The sequence below is a fragment of the Lissotriton helveticus genome, chromosome 3_2, assembly GCF_964261635.1.
Source record: "Lissotriton helveticus chromosome 3_2, aLisHel1.1, whole genome shotgun sequence".
NCBI lineage: Eukaryota > Metazoa > Chordata > Amphibia > Caudata > Salamandridae > Lissotriton > Lissotriton helveticus.
In genome coordinates, this window is record NC_136062.1 from 189752126 (window position 1) to 189778376 (window position 26251).

The window sequence follows — 26251 nt, forward strand, 5'->3', positions numbered from 1 at the left end:
ATAGTAAATATACTATTCTTTATCATTTAGCACCCTCCAGCGCAAGTCGTGGTTAAGACTTGCGTTGTAAAGGACGCGTCGTAAAAGCACTGCAGGTAACATCCGCGTTGAAAAGGATGTTCCCCACAGAAACATGTCAACATAACAACTCAGCGGCACGTAAGCGTCATAGCAACACGTACGTCCTCTGAGATTACCTTGTGGTATTTTTATTCAACCCTAGGATACCACCTTAATAAAGGATACTTTGTGATATACCCTAAGGTTTCTTTTAGTCATAGAACTGGATCGAAGTATTTTATCTTGAGAAAAATAGCTCGCCCTGAGGTAGAGTCCGCCCTGATAGAATTACCAGAGTGAGAATTGGTGACAAATGATGAAGCAAGTCACATTACGTAATTGAGCCTACCTCATCCAACTCTTGGAATTGCCCATTTTTCTGTGAGGATACTGGCAGCAGATAGGTAGGAAAACACAAACTAGGGCTGGGGAGACAATTTCCTGTGCACAGCAAGAGGGTATCACACCAATTCTGTGTTTTGACCACACAGTTATTCACCATTTTGTACAGTTTACCTTGTAATGGGATGGATTATGCCTTGAGAATTTGCTGGTAATAGAAATTCTGTCCGCTTGGCATTTCCACTCAGAATTTCTCTCGACTTATAATAAGTGTCCACATAGAAAATAAAACCAGAACGGCTTCAGATTTGGGAATGCACATGCAGAAAATGACCTGTAAATTCAATGTACATATGTTATTGGCCACTTCAGAGACGAAAACTTGCAACTGCTAATATTACCAGCCCTATACCATGCAACTCTTAAGGGGGGGCATTTATCACAGTAGGAATTTTCAGGACTATCATTGAACAAATTGTTCATGAATTTAATAAATAGCTCTTCTTTTCTTGAATGTAGACTCTTCTGTATTACATTTAAAAAAAAAAAAGAAAGTCACTTATACAGATCACTGAAGTCGATTGTCGCTTGAAAAGGAGGATTTTCCTAAGGAAAAGCTAACCATCTACACAGTCAATCCTTCCTAAAATTCTAGGGAATGCTACAAGGACTACAGGAATGGGGTGAGGCCCAAGTGACTGGCTGAATGGAGCAGTAAAGCAGAGAAGGCAAACTCAAGATTCAGCACCCTTCTTCACTACTGATATCCCCTTACACAGTCTCTAATTCCCCAGTCCCTGCATGTATGTGTCCTTTGCTTCTACTCATAAATTCTATATTACACTGACTCAAAATAGACACAGTGCAGGTAAAGTATATTTCTGGTGTATGTCTGTGCATTTAGAAGCAATCCATCCTAAAAAGTGATAGTATCAATAGAAAGAGATAGCTTGAGCCTAAAAAAGAAATATTTCACTGAAAGGATTATAGAGGTTCTGTAAGATAGTGACTTACAGTAGTTGTTTCCAGCATAGTTCCTGAAGGTGTAAGATTTCAGAAAAACCACTGAAAATGTAGATCAGTTGCATTTAAAATAAAAATGTGTCTTAGATTCTAGCCTCCAGAACCTATGTTGGACTGCCATGGATTACAGGAAACCTCAGGCTCCTTACTGACTGTAATTCTAATACCTTGTAGCATAGCCTCACTGATGACCCTCAACAGTCTTCTTGAACTGAATGGTATCTCTATTTTGGCAATCATTTCTGCTAAATTGGTGAACTTTTGGCTCAAACCCTCAAATCCCATGTCTTTGTACTACTGGCCCTTCAGATTCTGAAAATCAGACATGAAATGGAGACAATCGGGCTCAAAATGGATCACGATCTCTGACTAAAAATAGATCAGTGGAAATTAAACAAGTTAGTAGAATTTGGCACGAAATGGTCAATGCAAGATGCATAGACTTACAGCTATTCTGCAGAAAAGAGAACAGAGAGCATTGTACAGGAAATGGTTTACGTAGAATATGGCCAGAATTTGATCACATAGTCACTGACAAAAGAGAGCTAAAGACAGATCTGACTGGAGACAGAATATAGAGAATGTGGATGCAAATGGATCACGTGGGCATCTAACATGCAATTATTTGCAGGGATTCTGACAAGGGTTGGATTATAGGGAGTATGCCTAGAAACAGATAACATCTGTCCGGATGTTGATTATGGTCAATTTGATAGAAAAAGATCAAAGGGAACTCTGAAACCAAATGTGTTACAGGAAATCTGATTGGAAACACACCAAACGTTGTCATACAAGAAACATATCTAGGGAAGAGGTTGGAAGTAGGGGCAAAACCATGTTGGCCCATGGGTAGAGTTTGTAATTTGTGAAAGTTAGAGTACATTGTTTGAGCTCCTATTGAAGTATAAACAACATCTCAAAGTTTGAAGGGAGTGGCAGGTTGGATCTGACAGGAATTGGTGCCCAGCCTTGGTTCGAAGCTCCTAATAAGGAAGATCAGTTATTGCTGCTGCACTATCTGTTGTTTTATTGCACGTATTGTCTGTTTAAAAGAAAACATTTTCCATTATTATCATAAAATCCATGTGTGGCCCCACAAAATAAATACTGTGTACATTATACAGAAAGGAAGAGGGTATGTTTCTTCCAATAGCTCCATCTGCCCATAAAGGAACACGCCATTCAGACCATGCCACAGTCCATCTTGAGGACAGCGTCTTAGTGATAGAGTGTGGCCAGAGAACTACAAGCCAAGACATTGAAATAGCAGGTACAGCACCTGCCTGTGTGTGATAGGAAAATACCAAAACTCCGCTCCTGATTGATCTATTGCATGTTTAAGACCAAAGCTTGGCTAGGAGATCATCTCACATGATAGTGTGGTGATGGCCATTAATAGAGCCATATCAGGAGGCATCCCAATTATGCATCATTCCAGTAAATTCAGTTGTATAATTTCCTTCAAGGGCTAAGCCAAGTCATGACCTTTCACAGCCCCTGTGAATTAATAAATAAATAATAGAATTTATTTGTCCTAAATTAACTATTTTAAAGCCGTACGAAAACTTTATAACATGGGCATGGCTCTAACAGATAAAGGAAGAGAATTCCGCCATATTGGACCTGCTACAGAAAAGCTCTACCATCCGTGGACTTTAGTATATACCTAAAGACTGACTGAAGAGACTGGTCCTGACTGTAGAAGAAACTAACAGGTGTTTTGGGTGAGATCCTTTGATTTAAGGCAGTTGAATCTAACTGATAGTAAGAATTGTACATCCAGCAAGCCAGTTTAAATATAATCTGGTCTGCTACTGGCAGCCACTACAGCGGCCTCATAGCTGGGGAACCATGATCTATGTTTAAGCCTACTACTGCACATACTGCTGCATTTTGAACCGTCTGTAGATGAGCTACGGCTTCTGCTGAGAGATTTATACAGACTCCTACTAACATGGCTTAGTCAGAGCTTGATTTTCAGATGAAGCAGCTCAGAAACAATGAGCAAGGTTTGTGCCTCTTTCCGCTTCTGAGATGTGCTATATAAAATAATGCACTAACTCAGGAAATATTCGGTTAAATTAAGTGAATTTATGCACTGCAAGTGCATAAAAACAGCACTCCGAAGCCCATCATGATACACCCCAGTTTCTCCAAGATTTGCCATGATTTTGGCCATGACTGGCAGAATAGTAATGGGTCTAAAATTTAAGAGACAAACTGGATCTAAATAGATTTTTTAGCAGTGTGTTGAAGATCCGGTCTTTATGTTTGTATGGAAAATAATCATCTTGGAAGGATCTATTAATTACCACCCTGATAGAGAAGAAACGTGTAGGGGGAATTTGGAAAGTTATAAGCTCTCTTAAGGTTATCAACTCTCATTATGGTAGCCAATGTGAGGGTTAGACTCTCCTGATAGACACACCTCATGCAATTTTCCTTATAAAACTACTAAAGATAAAAATCCTAACCTGGAAGTGACAAAACAGTATCATCGTGGGTTGGCATCCTCTGTGGGACTAGAGTAGGCACAGGCTCCTGCCAGGCTGCAACATCCTAGGGCCTGTCCCTTGGGACAGCTACTGATAGCATGATAGCACAATGCCATGTGGCCTACACTCTCCTTGTAGGTCGAGGAAAAATCATCTGACCAAGATATCACCTACCCACCTCATATAATGCCATGTGACTATACCTGAAAGATGTGTACATCATGTTAGGGCCCCTTATTGCATTAAGTCAAAAGGCAAACCGGTTTCATGTTGGTGGCATCTCTAATGGGTCTATATATCAATAGAACCCTATAATAGTTTGGTCCATGACCAATCTATTTGATTTGAAGGGATATGACTTAATTATTGTTCAGCGCGCTGTCAGTAAGAAGGTTTCCTGGTGGTAAGAGCCCACGTAGACTAGACCTAAAACATTTTTTTAACGCTTTCCTAAGGTAAAGGAAATTTGATATTTGTTCAGCTGCAAATAAAGTTGATTGTAGAGTTTTGCTCAAGGGAGTCTAAAAGATCACTCTTCTTTTTCAGATTTTTTACAGCCGGGAATTGTAGCAATATTTGATATTCTGAGCACAACGCACAAGCTGGAGCATAGTGCCCCCATAAAGAAGAGGTACACAACTAAATTGTTTGATAGAAAGCTTTCCATGTAAAGCCTTTAGTAACTTCAGATTTACCTCTACGGGGAGCCCTAATAACAGGGCGTTGCATTAATCAATGTTAGCTGGTACACAATTGAACACCACTCTGGGGTGGAGCTGCTCTTGCAGGAAGGCAAGAACCCATCTTTAGTAAAATACAGTGTTATAATTTGGGCTGTAGATCACATTATCATGAGGGTCCAGTGGGAGTTCATTTTTCAGGATCACAGATGGAGCCCTGGTGCTTGATGCTGGTGATAGTGGGAGAGGGCCACATGCTAATTGGCCAATTAACATTGTACCACTGCTATTAGTGCATGACTGTTTCCAGTAAATCTGCATTTAGCTTTAAAAAGTTGTAGGCCATCCATCTTTGCACCCCTTTGAGGCAACTGAAAATAAATTCCATGAAGGACGAAGGGCTTTAGTCAAGCTGGATGATAATTTGGGTATTTGTCAGCATGCAACAAGAAAGAGAGCAACAGAGCACTGAACATGGACAGGAACCCACAGATACAATTATGAATTATTTTAAATAGGGAGACAAATTGCTGGTGGTATAACACAAATAGATTTTTGTTCATATTGTTTCAAGTTGTAATGTTCTTAAAGAGATGGAATTTTATATAATTTCCGAGTTGCCAGAGATAATAGCAGCCCTGACACTGATGAGCAAGGTCTTCCAGATTTTGTTTTTTTAATTTTTGTAGTTTTTTCTCGGTCTATCTAAGGCCTGGTGTCTTGTGTTTTTCTGTCCAGTTAGGGAGATTAATTTCTGAGACAGGTATAAGACTTCAAACGAAGGCTTATCCAAAATGAAAGCCCTTAAAAAATTATCATCAGTGAGAACACTAGGTTGTAATATCTGAGATATTGTATCTCAGTAGGTTAAGACTTGCTCAAGCGATCAATATGTAACATTCAGGTCACCTGTTCAAATCTTATCACGATCAACCTAGTCTTCTTTCAATTAAAAACACTAGCAGACATTTAAGTTTATAGTGTGTGATAATATAAATGCTCAATATATTATGGTTCTCGTACCATGTGGAATCCTGATTTGACTGAGTAATGTCATATATGTTGATAAAAAATGTCGACGTGAGAAACTCAACTTGACCTGTAATCTGAAAGCACTAGTGATGTTGACATATCCTGAATGTATGACTTCAGCTGAGGTTTGTTACTTCATGTGTAGTAGATGCATTGTGACTTTCCAGTGGGCATTTGGACTCACTTTAGAACGTGGGGAAAAAAGTGAACAAAGATAACAATTCTATAACAGTAAATATTCAATGCATGGACTGTACATCAATCATCCTAAGAATATAAGAGGTTGGTAATCTAGCCAAGTGGGTTTGTGCTCCCACTGAAGAGATCTATGTGTAGTTCTTAGGTTTGAATACCGGCTCAGCTTTTTATACTCCTGAGGCCAAAAAACTGCCATGTTTAAATTGGGTAACACTAACATCTGATACTACTACAGATTTTCAGCTACATAAGAAACAAATTAGTATTATCAAAAAGTCCTTGACTGATTGGTTTGCCATTCACAAGGAGTCAGTGTTAAGGTAAAGGGATACTCTTTTTAAGCCCCGTCCCATCAAGCACCATTCAGCCAGCCACTGGGCCCTACAATTGGCAACAACATTACAAATGCACCGAAAACATATTCGGCATTTCATCTCCCTACTTCCCCCTGCTTTTTTCAAGTTTTAACTTTTAGAACTTTTTCCGGTATTTTTTTGTCTTTTACACCTTATTTTAATTAACTTATTCTCATATATATATATATGCTATTTCTATGTAATTACAAAATGATAGTCCTTTGGTCCCTCCACTCTTCGGAATGATATGACTTTGAAGAAGGTAGATCTGAGCTCCAGGTACCAATGGGAGGCAATTCTGTGCCCTGATGGAATACACCTTTAAATATGAAAAGCATATGTATGTATATATGTATATGTATATGTATATATATATATATATTTATGTATTTATATATATAGACATAACATTTGTAATAGCTATTGTTTATTGGGTTTTCCTGTGGGTTATTTCCCATCCTGTGTAGGTAAAATGTTGATATCCATGTTTTAGGCACATGACCACAGGAGGACCTCTCACTGGCTTTGGTTGTCTCCTGTTCAAACTTGGCTCTCCACCAGGGCTGGTTCTAGGGCAAGGCAGAACTAGGTAGCTGTCTAGAACACCTCCAGCACAGAGGTACCAGATTGTCCCTACAAGCAGCAAAGGTTGTCCTCATGTTGGGCAACAAAATATCGATTCGCCTAGGGCGGTAAAGCTCCACTTGGCTTGGCAGGTGTGTCATAAGTAAGTTTTGCTCTCTGTTCCCTCATTTCCTCGCCAATCTGCTGAAGAGGCCAGAGATTATATGCATGAAGTCTTTGAAAAGCTCTGGTGCAAGGCCCACTTGTGTATGTCTTCAATGACAGATTACATGTTCTGTCTCTTTCTCAAAGTCGCATTGTTGAAATTCGAAAAAGGTATGTAGTGGCAACAGGTATTATTGTCTCAAGCGCTGGTGTGAAGGCCTGTCCCTGGTTTCAACAGTGCGGGCTGTCCTCCGGTGAGACCTGCTGCCACCAGAAAAGAGTGTTTCACAAGTAAGAAATAACTGCAATTTGGCCAACAGGAGGTGCATTCACAAAAGACAAGGCATCCAATCTGTAAAACAAAAGAAAGACAGAGCTAATACTGAAGCCAAGTAGACAAAAGAAGGGACAGACAAAATGGGTAACAGAAAAGGAGAGTAATTATCAGAAGTCAAGAGGAAGAGACCATAAAAGAGAAGAGGAGATAACGTGGAAGAGAAGTAGAAACAAGCTAGAGATCAAGGGTATGGAGTAATTAAAGGCATGAGGGAGAAGTTTCATGGGAGACTTGAGGTAGGTGGTGAAGAGGAAGAAAATCAAATAGAGATGGGTAAACAGGAGAGGTCATCTGAGAGAAATTGGAAGAAATGGTTCACAATTACCTAGATTGGGTTGAGAAATGGCAGAGAAACAGTTAGAAAAGGAGAGCTGGAAGAATGCTGAAATTACGGAATGCCACAAAAGATGCATCCCTATGCTGAAAGTAGAACACCACCCGGAAATGTAGAATTCAACAATTTTTAAATTAATAGTGTAATTTAGTGAAATGTACTATTTATCCAAAGATAATACTGCAATTTTTAATTAGTAATTGGTTAGCTACAAAGAATGGGTTATATTTGCTCGATTTTTACATTGGATGAATTGAATGCCATAGAAAGAAACTGCATTTTGAATTTCAATTCGGCATGGTTTTATGAAACCGATAAAAATACAGAAAAGGAGAGGACATTGAAAGGTAGAGAGGAAGGGCAAGCAGATGGAACAGAATTATGTTAAAATGAAGTAACCCACATGGAAAGCATTCAAAAATGATAATGATACTTTTTTTTATTAAGGTAATACTAGCAAAAAAAATTATAAGTTTGAGGATCTTTGTTTTGTTTATTAAAACAGGTAAGGGTTGTTGACAGATTTAGGGTGGGTGATTAGTATTAGGAGAAGAGAGAGGGCTGGAGCTAGATTTAGGGTTAGCTTTAGAACTAGTGTTAGTTTTAGGACTAGGATAAGGATTTGTGGTGTATGGTTAATTTTGTCATTTTGGTGTTCATTATAATTGTTTCTATGTAAATGTGAATGCAATATTAAATTGAATTTCCGTAAAGCCACATTGGTACTACTGGAGGAATAAGAGCGCTGAGTGAGGCTGGGTAAGAAAGCGGGAGGACACAACTGGGTTTAGGGCAGAAGTTAGAGTTAATACCGTAGTTACAGGGATGAGCTGTGGGAGAAAGGCTGTTGGGTAGGCTTGGAATGCATATTCTTTTCAGGGCTGATCGCAGCATACAATAAGGATTGGGAAGGATGACAAAGCACATGGTAGTGCGAAGGGTGGGAGGGGCTAGAGCACACACTGAAGATATAGGAGGGTACCTGAATTCCAACTCTTTCTAATGCAATGCCAGGAACTAAAGTGTACAACCTCAGTGGAGGAGGAAGCTGGCAATTATTACTCGAGTAAACATCAATATCACACACAGGGTCCTTGGCACTTTCAGCGGGGTGGGGATATGAGTGAGACATTTCTTCATGGCATATTCAGACATACTGATTTCCTGTCTGTTTTCAAAATATCTACTAGCATCTAAAAATACATTCACTGATTGCCTAAATCACAATCAAATGCAGACAGCAGCAACATAAGCCTGAGTTGCTGATAAACACCTTGGCACTTCAGACAATCAAAAGGAGAAATGCAATGTTTTCATGAAAACATTCACCAGAAATGGCTCAAAAAATAAGTTTGAATCCAAGTAAGACTACTTGCAAGAGAAAATCCTCGAAAATGTCTAATAGATTTCCTGGCTAGCTTGCTAGCCAGTAAAAGTAACACCTTCACCACAAATAGACCTGTTAGGCCTATAAGCATCCTTCAAATCTGCAGGTCTTCTAAGCATGAATGAGGACAAACCAAAGAGTGCTTTGCTGTTGAGACGTCACCCACATACACATGAGTTACAAATGGCCTAAAACACAAAGTAAAGATGTTTCTTGGAATACCGGCCCTGTCAGTGTCATGGTGTTGTAATCATGAACTTTATTGGATGGAAGCCCAGTATATATAATATGGCGCACCATGGCGCAAGGATTGACAGATGCGTCAGAAATTCTGATGCATCTGTTGGCCCAAAAGTCGAGCATTGCTGGAGTCATGTCGCAAGCACGACGCAACTCCACCAATGCATGTTGAGGCATATACTTATTGTACTGTGTCACTCTAATACCGGTTTCAAGCAGGCGTAAGATTTTCGACGCAGCGGAGTCCTAAAAGTGGTACAGTGAAATCTTGTAGACTTCACTGTGTCACTTCTACAAGGCTTAATGGCGTAAGAACGTCCACCCTGCATAAATTATACCTGACGAAGGTATAATGTGAGGCAGGGCTTTAGAACGAAATGCATCTCCCTAGATGCCTCACATTGTAAATTGGCTGCATTGTTTATGCCGCCGCTGATTAGGTCTCTCAATGTTGTACTAAAGGATTATACACAGGCATTGTATGGACCTGGGGTGGCGCATGGAACATTGATAGGCTTGGTCAGGTTCTATTAACATTTTGCAATTTAAGTGTTCAATTAGCTAAAAAAAAGAGTCAGGTCTTTCAGTGTATATTCAATGTGGAGTACGAAAGTTGCTTAGAGGGGGTTTAATCATTTTGACAAATTCCCAAAACAAAGAAAGTCAGCCTGTCGAGATCAGCCTCACACAACTTAATTTAGATGAAATGTCAAAATGATGAAATACGTTTTTCATTTATAAAAGTATGCTTTTGTAGAAATGGTATGATAGGATTAGAAAAAAAGTTGTGAGTCACAGTAGTCTTTCTTTCATGTCTACAATGACAATGGAGTAATCTAAAAAAGAGAAGAGAGGAAGAAGGAAGAGGAGAGCAAGATAAAGATCAGAAGAGAAACAAGGACGTGAATGGTGTTTGGGGATGATGTAGATAGAATGGGGATGTTGTAGGGAAACAGGTTGAAGCGGGAGGTGTTACAGCCAAAAGGGGGACTAAAGGCAGGGGGGGTAGATGACAGAATATGGGAGCGGTGGTAAAAGTTGGAGATTTAATGGGAGAAACCTTTTAAAAAGGACAGAGGAATAGGGGTGCTAAGGTAGCCCCCCCTAAGTAAAAACAAACGAAAAACAACTGAAGTAAATATTTCTGCCCAAGAAAGTCTTTCAATAGGTAAATCCATTCTGGAAGAAACATTATTCAAGCAAGATGTGATGACAAAATATTGTCAGAACCTTTTTCTTTAGCTTACATACAGACATGTATACAACACATACCACCCTCTCAGAATACTCTCCTAAAGCTGCTATTGACTCATAGCACACTTGTCATCTTCTGGGTTATTCCATGGGTGCTGTAACCGACATACATGATGGGTGATGCCTCACTGTTTCTGCTCTCATGGTTATAACAAATTTGTGGGATGAGTAATGTCTTAAAGTTTATACTCCTATTTGTGTATCCAGCACATAGGGTGGATTCTTTTATGTGCCACATTCTATCATGGGTGTAACTAGCAAATACAATTGGTACAAATGCTCTGTTTATTCTCTCTGCAGTGATATTCAGTTCACATAATTATTGCATCTACCATTGAGTGTTTAATCATTATGCAGGATGGGTAAAATATTCCACTGTACTCTGAATTCTCTTAAAGATCAGTGGGTGTGGTCTCCAGTGTACATCCTCCATGGTTTTTCAATGTACTTTCTCATGTGTTTAACCAGCCCATACGGAGAGAGAGTTTTCTATATATATATATTATCTCAGTGGTGGAACCAACTTATTTAACTGTTGAAGAAAGCTTAGTCAAACAACCTTGAGTTTTAGCAGTCTATAACTACATAGGCTGCACATGGAGATTATTTCATAACAAAGTCAGTCTTTTTTGCAATCAACTTGTGTAAGGAAGTGATCTTTCAGTACACTCTCACACGCGGTGTTGTACTATCACAATTAAAGTAGTTGGGTAACCTGCAGGGCAACTTCAAAGACCAAGGATACGTTTTTTAATACAATCTCCTATGGACATTATACATAACTCATTTAGGTGGTGTATAATGGAAACCCACTATTGAACATAAGGATATATGTCCTAGGAAGTTAATGAACTGGTGTGCATGGGCTCCAATTGAATTTAATCCGTGTGTGTGCTGTAGGTGAGGGAAAGTAAAGTGAGTTTAGGATTTGTAGATGGAATAAAAGGTAAATAAGGCCAGGATGGCAGATGGTTTAATAGAGATAGTGGTAGACATTTGACAAATGGTGCCAACTGAGGGAACAGAGCTTGAAATGATGTGTGTAAAGGGTATGGTGGAGTGTGGTGCTATTCATTGTCTTGCCATCACTCGTTAGGGCAGGATGTCTCCTGCACAACCTATAGCACAGATTGCAGGCACAGATATTGGACACAGTAGTCACAATGTAGGCGCTTGGAGTACGAATAGTAAAATCAAATGACCTGAATAATTTTAACCTACCACTGAAGAAGCATGCTTTCTGGATATCTTTCCACACTGAAGTGATATTGAAATTGAGGTAATAATTTCTTTGCCACAATTCAAATTCCAACCTCTTGACAAAATGACAAGCATATCCCCAAAAAATTGGGTAACTCAACAGAATAGTTTAAAGCCCGAGAATGCATTGGGAAGGGCATAGAAATGGACCCATTCATTGCCTTGTAGCCTGAGCATGCAGGAAATCTTAAAGCCAATCAACCTCTTTTAGGGCCAAAGGACCAAAGTCCCTGAGCTGACTGACTCCAATTTTTTCTCCCCACTGATCTCCACCGCCACCTCCTCCTTGCTTTTTCTCACAGCCATAAAAGTTGCTTTGCTCTGCCCATTTTTTCTTACCTGCTTGCAAGGCCCATGTGAGCAGAGGTCAGTAGGGCCTGTTGGCATCTTTTGGACGCTTTAGTTGGACCTTTAGCCTCTTCATTCCAATCTGGAAGCCGTTCATGGATTGAATGGCTGCCTGAGCGCTAGTTGGATTGTCAAAACTGACGAAACCTGGGGAGAGGGTAGGGGTCAGGGAACACAAATGGGAACCAGGTACAGTGAAAGGTGGTGGTGGAATGAGAGAAGGCGGGACAGAGAAGGAAGGACACATATTTCATCACTAAACCAAAAAAGCACCAGAGACTTAAGCACTATATTACAGTTGAGTTAATTTTTTACTTATCACTAGTTATTTCAGCACCTGGTTCCACATAGAGGCCAACATTGGGCAAAAATCTATATTCTGAAGGAATACTATACCCTCATACACTGCAAACATATGGGTACCCATGCCTGCCTTAACGGGGTCCCAACTTTTCCAAAAAGTCATTGACATTACAACAGCTTTGGTCAAAAATTGAACATTTAGGACCAAATTAGCAGAGATGAAATGTAGAAGGAGAACAAATTGGTCTTTGGGGTCGACAGAAGAAGCAGGATATGCAAATCTATTGATAAGAAAAATTAGGGTAAAGACTTAGCCACACATGTCTATCAAGCTATTCAACTGATGAGAAGATAATTGTGGACTAGGAAGGTCAAAAACATCACTTGCTCATAGAATGAAGTAATTAGTATTAAAAGACCAATGTTTTGAGGAAAATGAGGGATCTTCAACATTCATTTGTAGATCTAATTGATAGAAATGAGGGATTGGTATAGCCTTTCTTGCTTACAGATCCATGCAACTTGAGCAAGGTAAAGCAGATTGACTTGGAAGGCAAGAAGCCATCCAGATGATGATTACGGAAAGCAGAGTGAATCTGGGAGACTATAGCTCATGGTGAATCTTAATTTGACTCAAAAGACTGGACAGAGATTCATCTATAGATGGATTGTTAAGACTGTTTTGGAGTCCTGGAATGCAATTTTGAGATTTAACACCTTTCAGTAAAAATTGATAGGGCACGTTTGGCACCTTAAGGATAAAACGGGGCAGTTCTACCACATAAAGAGGCATCTTTCCTATGCAGGCAGGGAGTGTAGCTACTACCTCTATGCTAAGAAGTAAGAGCACTGACAAGAGCTTGATCAGTATAATTTGTCATATTCAAGAGACAAATAGTATGCACTTCTAAATGCTTTGAGTCTGGATGCATTAATATCCTTCAGATAAATCCACCCGTATATCTAATTTTTCAACCGGCATGGTGCTTGGTTGAGCTTAAACTACGCCTTACGGCTGTGCATTGCAGGTAATTGTGGACTACAAGCACTGTTTACTTCAAAGGCAGCGTGGTCCAGTTCCGTTTTTAACCCAATGCATTCTGGGACCTGTATTCGTGAAATTTGGAAAATATACTAATTACACATGGAGGCCAAAGTAAGTATTGCAGAATAACTTTGTTATTCGGCAATACTTACACAGTTATAGTATGCTCTCTGCATGTCTTCCATTCAAATTATGATTCAACCAAGCTACAGAATGACATTTCCATAATTTTCAAACCAAATCTACATCCTTTTTCTTTAACTGGAGAGCATTTACAACTTGTAAAACAGTTTTGTATAGATCTTACCTTTACCTTCCTCGACTCATCCCAACCTCCTTCCCAGTTTTACTCTGCTTTCCATTTTCACCTTTAGATCCTGGGTTTATGAGCGATTCAAGTGATCATCTATTTTAAGAGGTCTGTCTAAAACACTAATCAAGCTGTTGATCAGCCTTTATAGTTACCTGCTTCATTTCTTGCATTACCACTGCTGATAATAGGATAGTTATTACATATTTCTTTTCTAACTGTTATTACTACCAACAGCAGCGAAAATGGTAACTATGTCTGCAAAGCTGCAGCTTTTTGAAAACTCTGCGATAGTGCTCTTAAAAGGGATCTTCTTCAGGATTATCTAGTAATTAACTTTACTACAAATATGAAACATTAGAGTCTTGAAGGAATTCATATTGAGACCATGAAAAGGTAACCTTTGTACACAGGCTAAATTTAGTTTGATTAGTGTATATCTACCTTAAATGACAGTCTCCGAAAAACTAAATTTGATCATCTAAAAACTAAATGAAACTACATTTCAATGGAAAGCATTCAAATAAACCAAACCATGACAAGGTAACAACACTGCAATGGACTACAGAACGTGATAATTAAAGGTGTGGGACAAGCATTGATGGGAGACAAGAAAGCATCTCTTCAGAAAAAGCCAAGTTGTCACTGCTGCCTTACAGGTATACACTGAAAGATATACTGCAACAAAATACACTTCCAGCCAAAAACAAGCAATAATCAACATAATTAATGGGCACTCATTTGGAGTGTTTCTTCATTTTCTGGAAGGTCACACCTTAGAGAATAAAAACAGAGCAGAATGGGTAGGCTACTAAAATGGTGAATGGTTTAACTCAAATGAATTTTGAGAAAACACATAATACAATTTTGACAGAAGGAAAGAAGTCAGGTGGTAGAGAAGTTTATATTTTTTAATCTATTTATGAGAAAGGAGGAGAGTTAAATCTTTTTAGTGCTAGACGCTGCTGTACCTGGAATTTCGTTGAATGAAGCTGGAACAGGGCAAATTATGGCAGAGATCCACTTCACCATAGACTTTGTCTCAACACAATTTCCGTATTACGGAAGGGACAAGAACGTTTACCTTTGTAAAGGGCAATCCCCTGTAGGCCAGGACACCATCATTATAAAGTATTGTCAACATGTTTCTAGCCAGGATACTCAGTGGGAAGCATACTATTTGTATTTTAGAGTTTTGGATCCGGCTTCCATTTGAATTACTAAGGTTTTTAACTGCTCTATCTTTGTTGCGTTAGTACCAGAATAATATTGCAATCAAAATATTATCTGACCGAAATATTGTGTCCTAAATATTACACCTTTGGAGATAATATAAAATCTATACCCATTGGGATGATATTTTTTGCAAACAATATTTAGGAAACACTATTTCTGTCCATACACTATCCTGGCATAGAAACATTTTGTTTGTGGACCTTGCAAGAATTTCTGATATGGCAACAACAGAAAACCTGATATTATAAGACAATTTCCATATTTTAGAATGACTGGCAATTCCAAATGGAGACCATGGAAGTAATGGCCTTACATATTTGCTAATGCCATTTTCATTTTAAATTAACATACACATATGCCTTGAGAGAAGCAATTTTAGGGTTATAAGATGTCTAATGCATTACTTAACTATGCTCCTACTTTAAATGCTAATGCAATCAGAAAATGGTTATTCATAACATAATATTTTGTGAAAATGTTTTGGTCTCAAGTACTCAGCCCCACAAGCTCTGATGACAGTCGAGTTTGGGTGAACAACCAGAAATATAATAGCTGATCAGGCAACAATGATGTACTTTATGGACGATGTAATGCAGGGGTTCCCCCTAAATGCTTTTTAACTTTTGATCTATGGAATAAGTTAACAACACAAACACATGATGATTATTGAATCCATTTTGAGGTTGTGTTTATGATCTACAAGAGTGAACACATTTGGTCTGCCCATGGCTTATTGCATAATGTTTATACAAGTTTAATCCATTTTGAACATTTGAAATTTCATCCGTAGACCTGGATCATGCCACACTAAGAAAGCTTACCCCTTTGATTAATAATGTGAATGTTTTCATTTCCCCCAAAGGGCAGTAATAAGGGAACAGTTATTTTTTATTTAATTTTACAGTAGCATGGTGACTAATCCATAATTTTGTGCAGTGTTTAACAAGCCTCTTTTGATTTACTTAGTTTTAGGGCGTGCTTAGGATATTGATTTGCAAGATTTTAGAGAGCCTCGTGATGATTAGAAAATTCATGAGTGGTGATCAAACACTATGTTGTATGGGGCCACCATTGCTAAAATATCTTGGATAGTTGATAGGAGCTCAATATATTTCGGTTGATCGGTGTATTGTTTTAATCAACTGTACTTGTTTTTATTTGTTTGATGTGGATAATTGTTTCTTGCTTGTTGCAATATTTGTTTATTTGAATAGTTCATATTTACAAGATGATTATGGAACTGCTTCAGTTCTCCAGGTAGCACAATCTCACCATTACAGATCTTAGTTTGAGGAGATCCTGTGATCGTGAGATACAGATGATAGACATTCTTGTAGCCACAGCAAAGAATGAAGTAGAGGTTACCAGTAGCATCAAAACTCATGTAACCCACTTAGCATGAATTATAGAAATATATATTCCTTTCAGTCTGATACAATTTTTGCACATTTCCTGCCAATGATATCATTGCAGTTTCAATATCTACCCTGTAATAATATCCTGTGAGATCTTTGTTGTGGAAGCTAAATAAATAGGTCTATTTAAAAGTAAAATTGTACCTAACTCAATTCAGTGTCAATTTCAATACAAAGCTTCTAATCTTACAAAGGTCCTCTGCTTCAGTTTTGAAAACAAGTCCAGAATATCATGTCATATGTTTTTATAATAATTTGACCACAGGGAGCTTAAATAAGAGTTCTATAAACCTCTGTAATGTGTAGCTGAAATGTTGAATCTGTGAATGCTCTCGGAGACAAGTGCAAGGCATGGTTTACCCTGCTGCCTGGCATCAGGAGAAACAAAAGGTGGCCGGCCGCTCTGAAGTTAGTGTGGCTCACGAGCTGCACATCAACGCTTCTTATCTATGACTTTAGAGTCACAAGAATATCATATCATTTTAATGTGAGACAGTTAAAAATAATATCATCAGGGATGTCTGTGAACCATGTATTTTGTTACAAAAATACGCTGACCTTTTTTGATAATATAAACCAATCAGCATAGGTGGATGTTCATGATATCCACATTTAATATTCATGAGGTGCACTTTCAAACTACACATCTGGAAAGGAGGCCATTTACATTTGAGACCCTAGCTTCACAATGAAGCGGCTCAACCAGACCCAAGGCTGTAGGAGATACTGCCCTCATCTCACCTTTTATGGTGAACACTTTCTCTTCCTCTTTATCCCTACCTTTTATGGTGAACACTTTCTCTTCGAAATAAGCTTGACAAAGGTTAATTGATGGGAGGGGACGCAACGAACACCAACAATGTCAAAACTAAGACTGTGGTTGGTTTCAACCCTTGCGAAAAATACTTTCTACTTGTTTGTTTGTCCACCCCATTGATAGAGCACTTTTAAAAAATGTGCTGCTTCTATTCATTCAAATGTGGGTAACTTTGTTTACAAACAAAGGCCTTTTCTGTGAGGATAAGCCCTGTGGCAAAAAGAGTTCTTTTTAGGATTTTTAAATATGGCAACAGGGCAGCAAAATATTAAGAATAGCATTACTAAAGGCTTACAACACTTATCAAATGGCTAGAACATGAGCAATAAAAAATACGTTGGTTATTGCATGTTTTTTTGATCTTCAGAAAACAACAAGACCCGGTTATAAAAGACACATTGCAACTTTCAACAATTTCTGCCAAGTGGGTATCATGTCTTACTCCTTGGTGAGGCTATGCTTACTTATATAGTCATGCCAACCCATATGTGTTAATCGTTATTAAAAATTCATCAGCCATCCAATTCAGGTCACAAGCCCATCAGCCAATGGGCTCCAAATGGGCTGACAAAGTATGATTAAAAAATGTGAGGTGGGTCAGAAAGGGACTCAAGTAAGCACCATCCATGGAGCTACTGGCTGGTACTCACCAATTTGCTCAGCACTTTCTTGACAGAAAGAAATGTGCCCTAACTCTTACACTAATGTAGAAAATTAAGAAATTAAAGATTACGGTGTATAAATGAAGGTGACATTTATCTACCATCTAAGGCCCTTAATGTGAAAAAAGAGTAAACTGGACTACCCATAAATTAAAATAGCGTTGAGAACATCTATCACACATATTTTTTCATTTTGACTAGTGTTTACACTCGGTTAAAAAGACGGCATGTTTAGATAATTTCAACCTGAATGGCCGACATGTTTCATTGCACTAAAGGTTTGTGGCAATTTCATTAGGGCATGGGGACACATCTCCATCTAAAAAATGCAGCAGACCGTATGTTATTCAAAATGGCAATAAAAACGTTTAATTAAAAAAAAGAATGCACTGGACAGAGTGGTTGCCAGGTGGACTCCTCGGTTGATCATTGTAACGCGAGCACCCGGCCCGGTGCTGTGTGTTCTTGGCTTCATTGAGTTGTGGGGGGTAGTCACCCTCTGGATCCTCTCCCTGTGAGTTGCTGGTAGGGGTCCACCTGGCAACCACTCAGTCCAGTGCATTCTTGAGGTGGAGATGTGTCCCCGTGCCTTGATAAAATTGCTTCAGACTTTTAGGGCAATGAAACATGTCGGCCGTTCAGGTTAGAATGGTCTAAACATGCCGACTTTTTAACTGAGTGTGAACACTGGTCAAAATGTTAAAATATGTGTGATAGATGTTCACAACTCTATTTTATTTTATGGTGAGTTCAATTTACTCTTTTTTCACATTACGGGATTAGATGGTAGATGTCACCAACATTTATACATCTTACGCTTTCATTTCTTAATTTTCTACATTGGTTTAAGAGTTAGGCCACATACATTTTCTGTCAAGAAAGTGTTGATGATGAAAGAGTGAGCAAACTAGTGAATACCAACCAGTAGCTCCATGGATGGTGCTTATGTGAGGCACTTTCTGACCCACCTCGCATTTTTTAATCATACTTTGTCAGCCCATTTGGAGATCATTGGCTGATGTGCTTGTGGCTTGAATTGGGTGGTTGATGAGTTTTCAATAACGATTAACACTTACGGGTGGGCATGACTAGATAAGTAAGTAAAGCCTCACCAAGGAGTAAGACATGATACCCACTTGGTAGACATTGTTTAAAGTTGTCAATTTTTTTTTATAACCAGGTCTTGTTGTTTTGTGAAGTTCGTGAGTGGAGAATGTTGTTGTTATAATTCCCTCTTATGCTCCTTATTTCGATGTTTTTTTTAAGGCAAACCTACAAGAAGGATATTTCTACTACACAAAATGTCGAAACGTTTAATTAGGGGCCGGGCAACTTTAAAGCTAAGGTAAGAAAATTTGATTGCATGAATTGCAAGAACATAAAGCAACTATTCATTAAATTGCAGGTAGTTTTATTTAAAATTTTACTTGATGTTTTTATTTTTTTAAACATTATGTCGGTGGTACTATTGAACAAAACCTTTAATGGTATTGTAATATACCCCCAGGGCAAGTATGGAAAAAGCGCCTGGCTCCGTATGGAGCATACGGCTTAGAAGGAATAATGTATGAGATTTTAGTAAAGAAGTGAAACGTTATTCATCTTTCCTAGGCATACACTGGGAAAAGATTATTTGCAACGGGAAACATGTTAGATGCAAGAGAAAAATAGAAACAAATAAGAGTCTGGATAAAAATCTGTGACGGCTTGTAAGGTTTGCCAGTACTTTAGTCTGTATGTTACAAATCATAATACAACCAGCTCTTTTCGTTGATTATTACATATAGAATTTTAGATGGGTAACAATGAATTACAGGATGTTTTTCACTGAAGGGTTTTGTGTGACATCAAATAGACAACAAGAGCAAAATGCAAGTGCTTAAGTTGTTTATGATGTCACTCGGAAGCCTGAGGTGAAAAACATGCCCATACTTCACTTTTACCCTTCTATGATTTTTTGATAGTATGGACCCCAAAATCATCTGCCACTGATTTCATCTGCTATTCACGGAAGCAGATTAATGGGGGAGCCATATATAACACATGTAACACCCATCCCCACCACTCTCTGTGACTTCCTTCCCCACCAGTAACTGTGCTCCTTGCTTTACATCGCTACTCTGACGGGCTCTCAGGAAGCCCAGCCAGAGCAGCCTGGAATTGCATCATGACATAGCAAGTGTAGTGAACAAGTTTTGCTACTCACTATTGCTACATCATAGCAGTGAACTACTGGTTTCAGAAGCCAGTCATTCACAATAATAGCTCCCAATGAAAGCCATGCTGAACAAGATCTTTATCCCTACTGTGCCTTACAAGCATTGAAAATGATTCTGACCTAGTTGAAGAACCCTGCAGCAGTTAAACAAAATGGGCCCTGGTTACTTACCAAAGCATTTACTTTGGTTGGTGGCACGGTCCACAAAGACCTTGGCAGAGATGACACTGCCAAAAGGTAAAAACATCTGCATGAGCTCCGCATCCCCGAACTCCTGGGGCAGGTGATAAATAAACAGGTTACAGCCTTCGGGACCTGAGGTGACACACATGCACACAACAAAGGACAGCCATCAATTACCAGACCTCACACAGACCTGAGCAAAACTCACATTTTTAGGTCAGTTTTCACATTGCTATCTATTAATAGTAATAGTTTCTCATCATCGTGTGCATATAGACTCACTTTAAAATTCAACCATGTTATGTTGTATATTTCTTTGATATGCATTCTCTTGATACCGCAAGATAGAATGTAGAGTGTTTGGTGTACTTGTGTTCTAAGGTTCGAGTCAGTTGTATGCTGACCTGTTGAAGAGAAGACATCGTTTCCTTGGCCCTCACCTGTTGTCACTTTAACTAGAAATAAATATAACCTTACAACCTCCACAAGTCTGGATTACCTTACTACAAATTGGCGACGAGGGAAACTGGCGTTTAAAGCATTCAAATTTCAAAAAGAATATATATATTCAAAGGAAATTCTCATCTTGAGAGAAAGGAATTGAAAGAAAAGCGGACCGGAGCCGAACAAAAGCCTTCTGTGAGTTACAAATTTTTTTTACTACCACCGCTTGCTGACTGCGTAATTGACTGCGTTACTTACATAGCGCGACCTTAGTTTAGTCAAGGCCTCTGCGAACAGCCGTTGGTGGACATCCTACTGGCATGATTCAACTGCGCTCGCCATTCCACTGCGCGCGCTGAGTATAGAGGAGCCTGCACGTCATTCACCAGCGCGTCCTCCCAGAGAAGCCCGCACGTCATTCACCAGCGCGTCCTCTGACATCAGACGCGGGTCACGCAGCATGACCCCAACGTGGCGGCCATTTTAGCTCGTTGTGTTTATTTACATAAAAATTAGACCGGCACTTCGAGGAGAAGTTGTAACAGATCGGGAGAAGGCCACGTTTATAAAAAAAAAAAAAAAAGAAGAAGAAGGCGGAATCTACAGAGGTACTTTCCGGACATTACAGTAAGGTAATTTCAAAAAAAAAATAAAATAAAACGAAATAAAATATATGTAGAATTGAATATAGTGACATCATACAGGTGAGAAGGTCGAGTGAAAGTTGTATTTTACCTTCTGGTGCATGGAAGAAGGTGATTCCGTGGTTAATACTGTGAATAAGGACACGAATATGGCACAACAAAATTTTTCCATTAGTCCTCCTGAACCATTTTGGGTCAAAGGTAACCAACCAAGTATAAAATGGTTAGAATGGAAAGAGTATTTTATCAACTATTTGGAAGCTGTAGATGAAACGAAAAAAATGAAACCTGAACAGAAAAAGAGACTACTACTACATTCCCTAGGACCCATAGGTTTAAAAACATTTTCGAGAATGAGTAAAACTGATGATTCTGATCTCGATGAATTTGAGAATGCCATCAAAAATATGGATAAATACTTTGCTCCCAAAGTATGTATCGGGGTCATAAGACACAAATTTTTTCAAAGAAGGCAAACCAAAGAGGAAACTGTGGATGAGTGGATGGATGATCTAAGAAAACTTGCTATTGATTGTAAATTTGATAATTTACATGATGACTTCATACGTGATCAACTTGTGATGCATAACAACAACTCAGGTTTGCAAGATCGTCTTTGGGTCAATGGAGATGCACCTCTTGACGATGTGGTAGCTATCATGAGAAAATCTGAAATGTCAGGAAGGTGTGCCACCGTGGTGAAAGAAACCGAAAAAGATGTGTCCAAGATGTCGGGAACTGTTTGTAAGATTCAGGTTCCCAATAGGAATTTTCGTCAACAGCAACAACAACAAGGGAGATGGACGGGTCAGCCTACAAGAGTTCAAAACAGGAACACGGAAGATAGGAGATGCTATAGATGTGACAGTAAAGAGCATCTAGCATTTAGTAGACTATGTCCAGCGTTAAAGAAAAAATGTGGTATTTGTGGACTTTTAGGTCACTTTAGTAAGATGTGTCGCAGACGCAGTAACGTGAAATATGTGTATGAAGATGAAGAGGAGAGTATGGAAGAGGTAGATGGTGAGGATGAATGTTGCATAAAGAGTATTCGTGGGAACTATGTGATTAATATTTCAGAGGATTCCCTTAAAGGGAAACCTATTTGCGAGATATCTCTTGGTGGAGTGGTGATAAGTGTATATGCAGATTCTGGGTCCCCATATACAATTATAAATGAAGAGGTTTGGAGAAAGAAGTTTGTAAAGAAGATTGGTGAGCAATTATACCCATCAGATGTTTGCCCAATCAGTTTTACGGGGAATAGAATTGGAATGATTGGTTTTAGGTGGCTTACATTTCTATTTAAGGGCAGATCCACAAGAGCGAAATTATATGTGGCAAAGGTGGGACCATCAGTATTAGGATGGTTCGACCAGAAGAAATTGCACATCATCTTAGATCCTAACTCTAAAGATAAAGTTTTAATTTTGGATGACTGTAGTAGAATGGAGGAAACACTCTCTGAAAAATTTCCTAAAGTGTTTAGTAAGGAGCTAGGTGCCCTGAAGGGATTTGAACATAGAATAATTTTAAAAGCTGACGCACAACCCAAGGTTCACAAAGTAAGACCGATACCAATACTGATAAGGGAGGAAGTTAAAAAGGAGATTCAGGGATTACTTGCCAAGGGTATTATAGAAGAGATTGAAACATCGGAATGGATTTCGCCGATTGTGGTTGCCCGGAAACCCAACGGAAAAATTCGTTTGTGCATCGATTTGCGCCATTTGAACAACAATATTGTGATCGAAAAATTTCCCCTTCCTAGAATCAATGAGATGGTATCTTCCCTTAAGGGTGCTACATGGTTCTCCACGGTTGATCTCTCTGCCGCTTACCACCAGGTAATGTTAGATCCCGACTCTAAGAACCTAACGGCGTTCATTACACCGTTTGGTTGTTACCAGTTCAGGCGCATGCCTTTTGGTTTGGCCTCAGCCGCTGCTGTATTTCAGCGGTTGATGCACAAACTCTTTGGGGACATGGAAAACATCTCATTTTTTCAGGATGATATCCTGGTTGCAGCAAAAGACAAAGAGTGCCATGATTCAAAACTCCAACAGGTTTTGGAAACCTTACAGTCAGCTGGTCTGACTGTGGAGTTATCCAAATGCAAGTTCAGTCAAAGGAGTGTTGCATATTTGGGACACATCATTAGTGAGGAAGGAGTTGAACCTAAACCTACCTTAGTTGAAAATATTGTTAAGTTCTCTGCTCCTGCTTCCAAAGATGAGGTGAAAGCATTTCTTGGCATGGCTGAGTACTGTGCCAAGTTTATAAGAAACTTTGCTGCGAAGGTTTACAATTTGCGAGCACTGTTAAAAAAGAACACTAGGTTTGTTTGGAGTGAGTTGTGTGAAGAAGAGTTTAAATTGATCAAGAATGAACTACAAAATGTGAGTGCACTTGCCAGTTTTGACCCCAATATTGACTGTGTGTTAACCACTGACGCAAGTGACAAGGGTTTAGGTGCCGTGTTGTCACAACTTGATGAGGAGGGTAAGGAGAGGATCATCTTATTTGCTTCTAGGGCCCTTTCTCCTGCGGAGAGTAGGTATCCCATTATCGAAAGAGAAGCCCTTGCATGTGCATGGGCATTAGAACATTTTCGAGCATTTGTTTGGGGCAAGCCGGTGACCATTCGTACAGATCACAAACCTTTGATCCGTATATTGTCGTGTGAAGGCATCTCTGGTGCATCTGCGAGATTAGCCAGGTTGTCTATGCGGATGAAGGAGTACATTTATAAAATGGTTTACCTACCGGGGAGGGATAACTGTATTGCTGATTGTCTATCGAGACTTCCACCTCCTCTCGAAGTATGTGAAGATGACCCTTGGAGTGAGTATTGTGTGGCTTTAGTGCATGACTGTGGTGAGTGAGGAATTCGGTGAGATTAGATGATGGAAGAGTATGGAATCTTAAGAACATTGCTTTAAATCCTGATCAGCATTATATTGACATTCTTCCAAATTCCGATGTCAATAATTTTGATTGGGTGGAGGACCATTTTGAGAATAGTCAGGTTCAGGCTCAACTAGATAATGATTTTGTATCTGTGGATGGGCCAATGCCAAAGCTTCCTCTGCATATTGAAGGGGGAGTGGGTGAGAGTTGCAGTCATGATTTCCTGTCTAACACCAATGCATCTACCTCCACGAGTCTGGGCATATCTGGTACTCAAGATAAGGTCAGTGTTTTGCCTGACAAAAGAACAAGAGTTGCCCCCAGATGGCTCAAGGATTTCACTGTATAACATGTTGTTCATGTGTAGAATTTTGCTGTTGATTTTGTGTTCCTTTCTTTTTTTTGTTTTTGTTTTTCCTTTATTTTCCCTTCCAGGTTCTACATCTTTTCCTTTCATTGTGTGGGAGGGGGGATGTGTTATGTTGTATATTTCTTTGATATGCATTCTCTTGATACCGCAAGATAGAATGTAGAGTGTTTGGTGTACTTGTGTTCTAAGGTTCGAGTCAGTTGTATGCTGACCTGTTGAAGAGAAGACATCGTTTCCTTGGCCCTCACCTGTTGTCACTTTAACTAGAAATAAATATAACCTTACAACCTCCACAAGTCTGGATTACCTTACTACAAACCATAATATGAAAGATTATTTAGTACAACATGCACGCTTAGACTATGTGTTCTCCCATTCCAACTAACTAATTTGAACTACTGTCATTTTGTAGTAAAATCAGCATCAACTTTTGAAAGCCTTTACTTCAAATGCTGGACTGCAGCTGTGTTCCCATTACTCAGGTGCTACCAGACCCAATCTAGGTTAAACCATGGGTTCCGTAGCTAACCATATACAAACAGGGGTGGCTCCTCCGCTAAGGCAGAGGAGTGTCAAAGGGAAAAATAAATTGATAATAACAACATTATTATTTTTTTATTTTTAGTTGCTGCTGGGCGGGTTTACGGCGGGAATGGTGGCACAGCGAAGAGGAGTGGTTCATGCATAACTGCTTGGCCGACCATCTTGAGCCGGCCAAACAGTCATGTGTGCTTTGCATATTCCCCAGCAGGCTGTATACACAGTCTGGGGGTAACAGGCAAAGGCTCCCTGTCCCTGTGTGAGTGATGAACTAAGATGCTCAGACAAATCACAATGCTGCATTGCAGCATTTTGATTGGTTAGGGGAGCCTGGGTGCTCCCGGGACTTGTCAGTAATGGAGGAGAGACAGAGGCGGCTGCAAGTAGGAAAGTGTGTTCTTTTTCTTAAAAAATATTTTGTAACCCAACCCCCGCCCCCCCTCCCCCTCCCTCCACCCATGCCAGCCACCACTGTGTACCAACTATGGACAGTATTTTAGGACACATTAATTGATTGATTCTATGGTTAGGCTTGACGCTGCATTTAATGACATCACAGTACTGTTTTTTGCAGCCTTTGGCTTTCATTTGAAAGGCTAATTTTCATGAATGTGTTCTTTTTTAGGAGTTAAGCACCATCAGACATTTTTCCTCATAACCTGGGCACAGACAGAACAAGTGCAAATATCTATACCAGGTCTGCGTGCCAATCCAATGGCATGCTGTAGATTTCTCTGAGTAGATGCAATTCAGCACATGGTCAGGGAGAGACCAGAGCTTGAGCATCTCTGGTCCAAGGTAGCAGAGAATCAGACTGCTTTCCCTTGAACCTCCCTGTTTATCTTGATATTATTTTGTCCTAGATGCAGTTGTGTAACGTTGATATCAATATAAAGACAAGTTGTTTGTATTTTTCATAGGAAAACCCTTAGAATCACACAGTGGCTGTAGACAGAAGTTTCAACAGAGTTTTCCTAGATTAAAAGGTCTATGTCAAATGTTCTTATACTAAGTTGTCTTGTTGATGTCTCTGGACTCCTCAGGACTCCTGGTTAATAATTTATGGTTAATCAAACACA

At 39.3% G+C, this 26251-nt stretch overlaps 1 protein-coding gene across 1 annotated transcript in view; it reads right to left on the reverse strand.

The window, feature by feature from the left end:
* Positions 1-868: 868 nt before the first annotated feature.
* Positions 869-26251, reverse strand: part of CELF6 (CUGBP Elav-like family member 6) — a 515009-nt gene continuing 489626 nt past the window's right edge. Inside the window, exons 11-13 of the mRNA XM_078685027.1 lie at positions 20253-20396; positions 12067-12222; positions 869-7267 (exon numbers count right to left, since the gene is read on the reverse strand). Coding sequence (XP_078541153.1) covers positions 12095-12222; positions 20253-20396 — 272 coding nt within the window. The 3' untranslated portion in view covers positions 869-7267; positions 12067-12094. The remainder of the gene's footprint in view (positions 7268-12066; positions 12223-20252; positions 20397-26251) is intronic.